Source organism: Aspergillus udagawae (assembly GCF_001078395.1).
Source record: "Aspergillus udagawae IFM 46973 DNA, scaffold_9, whole genome shotgun sequence".
Classification (NCBI taxonomy): Eukaryota; Fungi; Ascomycota; class Eurotiomycetes; order Eurotiales; family Aspergillaceae; genus Aspergillus; species Aspergillus udagawae.
Window position 1 is genome coordinate 641,898 of NW_025091272.1, and position 11,612 is coordinate 653,509.

Here is an 11,612-nt window from a genome sequence, read left to right on the forward strand (position 1 = left end):
TAATTCGACGTACCGCTATTCAAAATAAGGCGAATGAACCGCATCCATCTTCAACCAATACGTGCATCCATGCATGCACTCCGATCACCATTCACGAATACCGCCATCGGGACCGAAGAACTCCTTGCACAGCCAGGGTTCCGACTTCAGAGCGACTTGCCGAACAATCTCCTCGTCGACCTCAATGCCCAGCCCCGGAGCCGTCAGGGCATCAACATAACCATCTTTCACCTCGAAGACACTAGGATCCTTCACGTAGCTTGTGATGTCATACTCGCCAGCCTCCGTGTTGTAGTGGATCCCCAGACTCATCTCCTGGATCACAAAGTTGGGCGTAGCGAGATCAACCTGCATACACGCTGCCAAAGCAATCGGACCTAGCGGACAATGAGGCGCAATGGCAACATCATACGTCTCCGCCATGGAGGCAATGCGCCGCAGCTCCGAGATCCCACCACAATGGCTGATATCCGGCTGAAGAATGTCGACGCTCGCGTCCTCGAGGAACCGCTTCACGTCCCAACGGTTGTAGAGCCGCTCGCCTAGCGCGATGGGGCACGAGACCTGATTCGCGAGCTGCTTGATGCCCTCCGGATGCTCGGAGAGGAGAGGTTCCTCCAGGAACAGCGGCCGGTGAGGTTCGAGGGCCTTGGCGAGCTGTTTCGCCATGGGCTTGTGCAGTCGGCCGTGGAAGTCGAGGGCGGCGTCGAGGCCGAGCGCCTTGACAGCCTTGAGGCGCTCGACGCATGAGTCGAGCACACTGGGCGAATCCAGCCAGTTGATGTCTTCTGTAGCGTTCATCTTGATCGCTTTGAACCCCTGCGCTAGCCGTGCTTTGCCCGCGGCTTCGACATCGCCTGGACGGTCTCCGCCGATCCAGGCGTAGACGGAGAGCTTGTTCCTGACTTTGCCTCCAAGGAGCTGATGGACAGGGACGCCTAGCCGGCGGCCCTTGAGATCCCAGAGCGCAATGTCAATGCCGGAGATGGCGGACATGAAGACCGGCCCTCCGCGGTAGAATCCGAGTCGCCAGGCCATTTGCCAGATGTGTTCGATATCACTGCAGCCAGCAAAGGCAACCGGTCAGTAGATGGGGCTGTGACGGACAGTAATTTGTGCACGTACTCTGCTTCGTAGCCCTGAAATCTTTTGCACAATGCATTAAGCGTCCCTTCCACGGCTTCGGTATGGCCTTCAAGCGTACTCTCACCCCAGCCATATTGGCCCTCTTCGTCAACAATCTTGACAAACAGCCATCTGGGAAGGACACGGAAATATTCAATGCTCTTAATCTTGACCATGGTGTCGACTTCGGCAGGGAATTGCGGGGAGAGATTGGGATAAGGAGCTTCTCGTCTCGATGATCAGACGAAGATGCGGCCTTGCTGGAAGACAAAATCAAAACGGACAGAAGTAGATACAAATGTCCGATCATCTGTAGCGAGAAAATTCAATAATGTAATAGAGCTTCATACGACCATTACCCCCCATTCCCCTCTGGACGTGGGGGTGGGGGATCAAGCATGTCGGAGTTCCTCCGCACTTGGATACCGATTGCCGACCGTGGGATGATTATATAGGAGCCCTTGGCAGCTGTTTCAGAAGCCAACCCATTATGAAATCAAGATGGAAGGATTTGGGGGCAAACCTGTTGTAAGGAACCGAAATCCATGCAGCGAAGGGGCCTGGATGCACGAGTAACCGTCGGAAAAATTACCCATCTCGCATGGCATCCCTTTCACTTTCCGATGAATAAGGCCACTTGACGCAAGTATATCATCCTTTACAGACCCATGTCTCCAAGGAAAGAAAATATGTTGTGCAGAGAGGCTGATTATCAATAATATTAATTTGCTTGGTAGTCCTGGACACTGTGGTTCAGTTCATGCCAGCAGATTATATCCCCATACTAGCAATTCTGCAGACAGTCACCAAGCACTGGGGACCGCATACAAAGGCCACGATTTAGACATGCCTAGGAGATTCAAGTGTTAGAGCTTTGTAATTGTGCCTCGAAGAAGACCCAGTAGCCATCAGTAAAGTCGATCATCGATGGATGGTCGTAGAATAATCTCTGGAATCGATAATTTCTATGGGCCACTACTTTGTTACCTACAAACCAGCAACAGCGTCAACAACCAGGTTACTGGCATCAATCATCCAATCAGCCATTCCTGACATATTTCGTCATTCCAATTTGGATCATCTGAATTCTTCACCTCCAAGAGTACCCGACTGCTGATCGCTACTTGGAGTCATGATGGAAACCGTCGGCTGAGGGGAAATCCGAAAAGGGAAAATGAGGCAAAATACGGAGATTTCCTGATCGCCTTCACATCAGTCCCATTCATTCGTTCCTCTATCTCTCGATCCCCTCGTCATCCAGCGTCCATTTATTCATCGTGCTCTATCACTATCTCGAAGCGCCTCTTTCCTCACTCTGAACTCCCAATTATTCCAACTATAAAGAGAGGCTCGCATGCCTCGTTTACCTCATCGTCCTTCCAATCGTCCTCGTCTTCCGTGTCCCTGTGCCAGTCTCCGTGCGCAATCCATAGGTCAACGGCGGGTTTGTCAACCTCCGCAGGGCTGATCTAGAGGACCATGCCCCCAGAAAATACTCCCTCGGTAAGTGCCTGCGTTTGTCCGTAACTCTATCAAGGGTCCATATCCTGTTCCTCCTGCGTATGACATCTTGCGCCCGGTCATCAACTCTACTATACTGCATGTGGCACGATTCCATGTCCTGGCCTTCGTTCCTGGGCCGCTTCACTTAGTTTGACCTTTTGTGTCTTCGTTTCGTCACCTGTGCTCATCGATTTGCGTTCTCGGACAGCAAGGAATCTCTGCTCAATCTCCTCCGCTGGTATTCGCATCGTCCCTTCAACAGCTGAGCACTGTCTCAACCCCTGTCCCCACTCTCCCAGCGGCCGCCTCGCATGACGCTCATGATGACAACGTGATCTTCCTTCGATCTCGAGTTCGTTCTCCTCACGGCTCTTCCTCCTCAAGTCGACAACGTCGCCGACGGCATCAAATACTTTCCGAGTTTGAGTCTGATCCGATGGAGTTGGACGAGTCGACTGGAGTGCGTATGTCCGTGGAAATCAGTCGCCATCCCATAGTGCGTCGGACACGAGAGGAACCGACGAATATGCCGAACTATGAAGGTCGTGTCTCCAACATACGGTCGCTGTACGGCTGGGCCCCAGGCTCCGACGAGGATGACGAGGACGATTTGGTTTACGAACCTCTGCAGGATCCCAACAGTATCTCCTCTTGGTTTGGCAGACTCTCGGATCGAAATACGACGTCGAGGCGCCACATACGACGTGATGCCACCGCACGAAGCCCCCTTCCGCTCCCCGTTGAGCCTTTAGAGAGTAGCAGACACCGGATGGACGACTCAACTGTCGCGACGGCGGAAGCTCTGCTGCAGTCGGTCAGACGCCAGCCGCGCCTCTCGAGGACGCGGACATTACACAACTATCTATTGGACCGGGAGCGCACCAGTCAGGATTCGGAAGATGGCAGGGAACGAGCGACTCAGTCACCGACTTCACGCGCATATCGGTTCATACCCACTAGTCGAGGTGAATCCAACCAGATCTCAACGCACGGCGATATGCGCGCTCGTGTCAACGCTCATCGGCAGCTGCATATGGATCATCCTCCCAGTCCGCGCTTGAAGGAAATTATCAGATATCTCGACCGTTTGCGCTATTCGACCTCCTTTGAAGAAAGTCTTTCATCGGCTGCCGCAGGTGGATTTGTTCAGCTCGATTTCTCCTGGGATGAGGATGATTTCATCCTGGATACTACATTAATTGCACCGCCACCTCCATGTTCCTGGCTACGTCCGGGTATGGTTTTTAAAGGCTCGCAGATGGCCGCATGCACTCCCACCTCGATTTTCGCGCACCGTGGGCCAACCTCCCATCCGGCTACCGAACCGGTGATTGTCAATGGCAGTGATAATGGCCGCATCAGTGTTTACACGACAACCGGTCGGCGGTATCTGGCTAACAATAATATCCACAACTTTGGAACAGGGAAGGATGAGAATTGGCCGGTCAAAGTCACCATTCACAATATCAACTACCAAGAGATGACACTTTCAGGTACAATGGAAGCCTACAATATTCCTGATAAGACGTCGCCATCTCATGATGCACATATCGTCACCTTTCTGGAGGGGGAAATTATAGACTTCAACACTCACACTCTTGAGACGAAAAATTTCAAAGCCGACGCTGAAACTGACAGTACCTACTGGCGCGAGCTGCAACCGTTTAAGAACTTGACGGACGACGAGATGACAAGGAACCTTGTGAGTCGAAAATGGATTACCGAAGAGCTATCCAAACGGTGGATCTTGATGCGATGGAAAGGTGTGTATTGATTGATCTTTCACCACTTCTCTAATCTGTTCGTGGTTTGTGCTAATGACAGTGCAGAACGCTGTTTCATCACCCCCACCGACGCACGCCAGGGCCTCACAATCTCAGGATTCTACTATATCTCTCTTCGTCGAGATACTGGGCACATTGAAGGACTCTACTACGACCCGGGAAGCTCACCGTATCAGCAGCTGTCACTGAAACCAGAGACGGAGAAGATGATCCGTCCTTCCTACAACTTCAGGTAATCTTGGGTCTGGTGTGCCCCAGAGGCATCTTGCTCCCAACATCCCCTTCTGACAGGCTCTACTTTCTCTTTGGCACTGTCCATTGGCATTGGGTGATTGTATTTTGGTTTCGCATAGCTCTGGAGTTTTCGCATTGCTCTATCTTCGATTTGGGGGGCATTTTAGGGTGCGAGTACATACATCTAGCCGTTAAGGAGACTTTCCGATACTGGTTTGGCCCGGAACGAGTTTGCAAGTCTGGTGCCATTATTGACAGTTACTTGATGTATCTGAATGGACATAGAAGCAGCACATCTACGATTTTAAGCCTACATCTGATACTTAAGATTCAAGTAGCACTCCTTGATCATGAATATTCTTCATTCCATTAGTCCGTTGGCCTTAGATAAATGTGAATCCGAAGTGAATGGATCACGTATCGAGGACGGGGAAGAAGAGCCCAAGCCCCAGGCCAATTGGTCACGTAACCAGAAGCTCCTCTTCCCCTCAAAACCACCCCATTTCAGTGCCCATCACACATCACATCCAATCCGCTAAAGCACATCGCAACGGCAGTGCATTTACTGCTCAGTCTGGAAGTAGTTGAGGAGGACGGAGCGCTCCTGGGACTCCTCACCCCAGTCCTTGACGACAACGCAAGAGCAGTTGACAACCTTGCGGGCGTTACCCTCACGGTCAAGCTGGCCTATTCACACAACCAATCATTAGCCCCCAGCCCCAACTTCCGCAAGTCACCACAAAAAGGGGAAATGGAACAGGGTTATACATACAGAGACCGACCCACTCGCCGAGCATCTTTCCATCGGGGACCTTGATGAGGGGGATCTTGTGCTCGGAGCACAGAGCAATGACGAGCTTCTTGTAGGCCTCCTCCTCGCAGCCCTCGTTGAGAACACACATGTGGGCCTGGCGGCGGTCGAGGGCCTTGGCGGCCTCGCGGAGACCACGGGCAAGACCGTCGTGGATCAGAGCAATGCGGAGGACACCCTTCAGAGCATCGAGGACGGACATCTGGCCGCCAGCGCCGGCATCAGCGGAAACCTCGACCTCATCGGCGGCGGCAACGGGGGGGTTGGACATGGTCTCTTCTCCGTCCGACTGTTAAAACGTAACGGTCATGGTTAGCTTTTGTCTTCTTGGGTGGGTTCGATGCGATATGCGCAGGAGTCGAATAGCGAAGGACATCATGAGAGCGGAGATTCGCATTGGTTCTTGGTTGCAGCGTTGCCGATAGAGCATTATGATATACTCGTCGGTGCGGGCCAAGTTTCCCCTCGCTCGGTATGGCTTCACTTTCGTGTCTGGAATGCAAGGAAGTGTCACTTCTGGTTCAGCTGATACGTACCATTTTGACTGGTGTTTTTTCTGACGTTTGATATCAAATGTCGGATTATCCTCAAAGAGTTCGTGGAGATGATCAGTTGGACTGTTGTTTGAGTGTGTGCGGGCGGTAAAAATTTGGTGATCATTCGCCTATTTTCTGGATTGTGCCCTACCGCCTAGCGCTTATACCATTTCTTCAGTCACGTGGCTCATATTCATGGATTTATGCAGTTAGCCCATGAGTAAGCAAACCCAACACTACTCCATAGTTTTTACAGGGAAATGTAGACGTAGCATTGAGCGATAAATTCGCTTCATTGACTCTCTTATCCAAGGGTCCGTTATCCGAACAAACGAGACATCACACATCACATCTCACATCACGTCAATAGTAAGAGGTATCATAGTCATACAACCGAGGAAACAAGCCATCTGTACATGTAAGGCTATGCTCGATGATCGCCGCGACAAGAGGAAAGAAAAGTACTAGGCACTAAACGTATGTACTTGGCCGTGAATGGCCATATCCGTTGGTAAGCCCGGGTATCCCAGCAGGAAAGCCGTGAATATTATCAAGATGGGCATATTCGGGCCCGTGCCCGTTGGGCTGCGCTGATTCAAGGAGAGGTGCAGCTGTAGAAGGCTCCTGATCAATGTGCATCCTCAGGAATTGAATGTCAAGACCATGAAGATGCGGAACATGCGGGACGAGGTCCATGAAGTCCGAAAGCTGATTACCATGAATGTCAGTGGATGAATCGATTTAGAAACATAATGAAAGTCGGTCGCAAGGGGAGATGCTTACTCTAATCCAAAATACATGTTCCATGTCAAAGTATTTTGGCCGTGTTTCGCAATCCTTCTGCATAATCTGCCCAAATGAGGAGCTCATGAAGTCCTTATCATCTCCCTGAACCAGCACCCGACGGGTGACGCGCCACAGATTCTCCCGCTGAGTGGGAGTAGCGTTACGCTTCTCCCAACTTGTGTACTGGGACAGCTGGAGATCGTTGGTCGCTAATAAAGGTGCCACCAGGTAGTTTGGAACCCATCTCTCGTCCGCGACGCTGGTATCACATGAAGGATCTAGTTGCTTTGTGAATGCAGTAACAACAGGCATGAACCTCTTCAGCCAGGCATGGCTCCGCGCTCGTGGGTCATTAGAGCCGACGAGGTGGGCAGCAACTCGAAGCCGACTAGGGAGTGCAGCCCGGCGCCGCTGCTCCTGCTCTTCCTGCTCCCTCCGCAATTTCGCGAGGCGCAGTCTTTCTTGTTCTAGTCTCTTCTGAAGCTCATCCTCGGCTTGCTTGATCCGCCTCTGCTCAGCCTCTTTCCGTTTGCGCTCTTCTTCCTCGGCCTTTTCTCGCGCAAGACGGGCAGCTCGTTCTTCCTCTTCCTTTGCCAAGCGAGCCTTTTCCGCTTCAGCTGCGAGACGCTCTTCTTCCGCGATACGCTCCGTTTCGGCCCGTCTCGCCTCTTCTTGGCGCCGTTCTTCAGACTCGGACCTCTTAGCCACACTCGTCGCATCTTCCATGGGGATGTCAGCCAGGTGGCCTACATCCTGCCTTTCTCGCTCTTTCTTCACAGCTCTCGAGTCGGTAGCCATGTGCGGTGTACTATCAATTTGCTGATCACGCTCGCGCTCCAACAATTGATCTTCGGTTTTCTTCGGGCGAACATGTGTTTGAGACTCCTCTGCTATGCCGATGCTGTGACTTTTCTTCAATCCACCATTGGTCATGCTTGCCGCCCTGTCTTCGGATAGAACACGTCGTTTCTTTTTCTGGCCTTCGCGCGAGTGATGGTCAGAATCTGGACCACGAGAACGGGGGCGTTCGGGGCTTGCGCTACTGCGTCCGCGTTTCAAGGCCAGAGGGCCATTCGGAACCGTTGTAGTTTCGGTAGAAGGATCCACACGGGATTTTATAGAGTCCTCACGGCCGGACAGGGAATCTGAAGACGGTATGCTGGGTCTTCTGCGATCGCGATCCTGTGGAGGGCGCCCTGCAATCAAACGCCTTCTCCTGGGAACTTCCTCATCTTTGGCGAATGCTCCTAATGATTTGGACTGAGCAGACTCCAACCGAAACACATCGGCTTCCGCCGGATTGTCACTACCCTTGTGAGCTATCTTGGGCCGATTTGTGCTGGATCCTGATCTCTCCTTTAAGTGAGCGACACCATCTCGTTTCTTTTCCTTCGATGTAACGGCATCTTTGGAAGAGAGCTCTCGGTGATGGCCGGCGCTCGGACTTGGTACGGCCTTCCTGGAAGAAACCGCCGGGGATGGGGAATGTCTGCGACCCGGCCGCTTGTTTTCCTTCTCCCTGTCGCGCGGTCGTTTAGGTGAAGAAGCCTCCTGCTTGCGCAGACGCTTGGCTCTAACGTAATTATCATAGGCCTCTCTCAGCAAGTCATATTCCTCCTCCCAGTTGTCAGCTCTCCGTTCTCGGGATAACTCAAAGTAGGTACGATCACGGTAAAGCCGGCGCGTTGGATTGAATCTTGGCTGATCCAGCAGCAAGCGTATGACAGCAAGATTACCTCGGCCGATCGCCGCAAGCATGGGTGTATTGTAGCCAGGTTTCTGATTTCCTCCTTGAAGTGGCTCAGGATCGGGATCTGCGTCGCCCATCCCAAGTAACAGAGACAGTACCTCATCATGACCACCCTTGGCTGCAGCTATCATCGACTCAGAGTCGGCTTTTTGCCCAACGTTGAGAATGTTGGCAACTCCCGCAATATCACCTTTCGCAGCAAATGCTTGCAGGTTCTCGGGTGTAGCTTTGGTCCAGAGTAGGTCGTTTCGGGTAGCTTCACTTCGCACGGTCTTTCGCCTCGTAGTGGCCCCGAATAGAGGGGGGCTACGGGGTCCATTCACCGGGGGGGACTCGCGCGGGCTTGCAGCAGCAACTCTTTTAGAGCTTATTTCCTTATTTCCGGAACCAGCACGCTCTTCGGAACGACGACCCGGCCGGGGATTGGCTTTAGCCTCTGCAAGTACACGGCGGATTTCCGCATAGTCTTCCGAGTCAGATGGGACCAAATCATACGGCTCATCACCTTCCGCGTTGACCGTGCGAGGATTTGCGCCCGCCTCCAGTAAGAGTTTGACGACTTCCAAGTGGCCATTTTCGACGGCATCAATCAAAGGAGTGTCTTTGTCAATATTCTTTGTGTCAATGTCACAACCAGCTTCAAGAAGGAATTTCACAATCGGCGCACACCCTTCGAGAGCAGCAATTTGGAGGGGCGTATTTCCCGCATTGTCGGCCACATTCAGATCTTCTGGGCGCTCTGCATGCCTCGCCATTGCTGCCTCCAGTTCCTGAGCTGCACAGGCACGTGCTAGGCGTGTCCGACCGTTCTGGTCGCGCTGTTTCTTGTGACCTGTTGGCCTAGCAGGAGATGCTGAAGCGCCGTCGACACTGGCTAGTTTCCGCAGTTGAGAACTGGGTAGAGGAGAGCCACTGGTTGAAGACGAAACTGACAGCCTGTCCTCGGAGCCTTGCCGTTGAAATCCAGTGATGAGTGGAGTAGCAGTCTTCCTTTTCTTTTGCAAGTCACTGGACCCAAGCTGCGGACCGGAAGCAGTTCTCTTGTGAGCCGACCGAATAGGCGAGACAGAGCGATCGATCAACTCTGGTGGAGGTAGACTGATGCCATTGATGTGCCTTTGCTCTTTGTCGCGGGAGGCCGTCGAGTGACGACTAAATTGAGCCCTGTCCCTCTCGCTGTCGACACTTTCGCTATGGCTACGCTTTCGTGAGATCTGGACGTTCTGACAACCGGGGATAGTCTCCGTGCTATGTGAAGACAGAGAGGAATCAAGATTAATTAGGGCGGGCTGTACTTCCTCTGGCCTCTCGATTTTCACGCGTGATGGGGAAACAGCTGTTCGAGAATGAAGTCCCGGGGAGAACCCACGGTCGCGTTCCGCGATGGATCGATCGATCGATCGCTTTCTGTTCCTAATGCGGGAGTCATCAGGTAGTGAACTGTCCTCCACTGCGTCACCGTTGTCAACTTGAACATCGTTTCGCCTTGGCTCATGTTGAATATACTTCCGTCTCTTTTCTGGCGACAGAGACTCGCGGCCCGACTGGATGATAGTTTCTGCTTCCGAGTCAGCCTTGGGGCTCGGCGGGCCATCCCCATCTCCTGAAGCAGAATCAACCTCCTTGACGCGAGTATCCTCTCCTCTGCGATGGGGCGACGGAGAGACCCTCTTGGAAGACAGCGAACCAGAAGCAGACCGGGGGTTCACGGTGACAGCAGTAGCATTTTGTCCGGCATGCAGGGCAGCTGGCAGGGAGGACACTGCTCCAACATCACTCATAGCGGTAGTAATCGATTGCTGGGTGTTTCGATCGTCATTTTCGGAGGCCGTGGCGGACAGAGAGCACTCGTAGTCGAAACCACCAGCAGTCGCGCGTGGAAGCTGGTGCTCGACCACGCCTAGCAAAGCGAAGATCCCTATGTTTTGTAATGTTTCACGCGGCCGTTCGATCACCGAACTGGACTGGAAGATATGTATGTGAAGAATTTCTCAGACCCTGGGGAGGAGAGTTGCTGTTGAACCAGTAGTGGCGCGGTAGCTCAAGGGAAGGGGAATATGGCGCTTTCGGAGTTATGTCAAGCTTTCTGAGATGAAGTGAAGATAAAATCGTTAAATGTAGATAAAGAAGAGAAGAGGTGAAGAGACAGATGAGATTGGCAAACGTGTCAGTGAGACGAGGACGAGGATGAAGATTGGAGGGTAGAGAGGAGGAATTAGTGGAGATTAAAGGAAGAGAGGGAAGCAGAGGGAGGAAAAGGAACAAAAGAGGTCCAAGGCAGCGATTCTCTGGGTTAGTGAGTTTTAGCGGGAAACGAGGACAAGAGACTGGGAGTAGGTAAAGTAGAGAGGTCTCAAAATCGCGGGACTCCGGACTAGTCAGATTATTGATAATGGTGACTAGTTGTCTACTCCGCTCTCCGTACCTATGGTGGTAGTACCTAGTAGATAAACTAACTGATACTTATGTAGCTAGTGGCAGATAATTTAGGTATAGTAGTGGGCTGCTTGGATAGGTAAAGGACTGTACAGTGTAGCATCTTGGGGGGTTAAGATGGGTCCTCAGGGATTATTTGGCCACCAGCTGGTTTGGGTTGGGTAGAGGTCACGGGATATTTTACCTTAGTCCCTATCGTATGACGTTGGTAAAAATACCCAAATTACAGTAATTTTACAATGGAATCACCCTTATCGAATTCACCTTCTTTGATAATTACTTGACAGAAGCCGGTGGTATCGAATGAAATGTCAAGTTGATCATCACAATCCAGGTTGCTAGCTATTTTTATTATTGAACGCTGTATGCATGAGACTCGTCCATCTGTAACAGCCTTCTCCGTACCTCCCGAAAGTAGGTACTAGCTGGATATTCCTGAAACAGCAGTACTCCGCAGCGTACGTTGCCAAGGCAGGAGATCAACTTGCTTGGAAACAATAATACAGAAGTATCATCCAGAGAATCACAGCTACCTGCCTGAACAGCGGGGTACTCGAGCCGAGACTTTCCTCCATACGTCAGACTCCGAGGATGTCGGTGGAAAGAGCTTGCTATCTAGATACTCAGCACAGAGAGATAGAGTGTCT

General features: G+C 52.0%; 4 protein-coding genes across 4 annotated transcripts; 1 reads left to right on the forward strand and 3 right to left on the reverse strand.

Moving 5' to 3' along the window:
- Nucleotides 1-84: 84 nt before the first annotated feature.
- Nucleotides 85-1,301, reverse strand: Aud_010466 (D-galactonate dehydratase; the record flags this gene model as incomplete). Its single annotated transcript, XM_043295306.1, has 2 exons — nt 85-1,060; nt 1,126-1,301. The coding sequence occupies 2 exons, from the start codon at nt 1,299-1,301 to the stop codon at nt 85-87; spliced, it is 1,152 nt and encodes a 383-aa protein (XP_043151241.1).
- A 1,303-nt stretch (nt 1,302-2,604) lies between these two features.
- Aud_010467 (GID4/VID24 family protein) lies at nt 2,605-4,648 on the forward strand (the record flags this gene model as incomplete). Its single annotated transcript, XM_043295307.1, has 3 exons — nt 2,605-2,628; nt 2,837-4,391; nt 4,458-4,648. 3 exons carry the CDS (start codon nt 2,605-2,607, stop codon nt 4,646-4,648), a joined length of 1,770 nt encoding a protein of 589 aa, XP_043151242.1.
- Nucleotides 4,649-5,208: 560 nt separating this feature from the next.
- On the reverse strand, nt 5,209-5,767 carry Aud_010468 (40S ribosomal protein eS12; the record flags this gene model as incomplete). Its single annotated transcript, XM_043295308.1, is given in 3 exon segments — nt 5,209-5,333; nt 5,419-5,746; nt 5,762-5,767. The coding sequence occupies 3 exon segments, from the start codon at nt 5,765-5,767 to the stop codon at nt 5,209-5,211; spliced, it is 459 nt and encodes a 152-aa protein (XP_043151243.1).
- A 697-nt stretch (nt 5,768-6,464) lies between these two features.
- Nucleotides 6,465-11,068, reverse strand: Aud_010469 (putative histone deacetylase complex subunit (Hos4); the record flags this gene model as incomplete). Its single annotated transcript, XM_043295309.1, has 3 exons — nt 6,465-6,701; nt 6,777-10,447; nt 11,059-11,068. The coding sequence occupies 3 exons, from the start codon at nt 11,066-11,068 to the stop codon at nt 6,465-6,467; spliced, it is 3,918 nt and encodes a 1,305-aa protein (XP_043151244.1).
- Nucleotides 11,069-11,612: the final 544 nt, after the last annotated feature.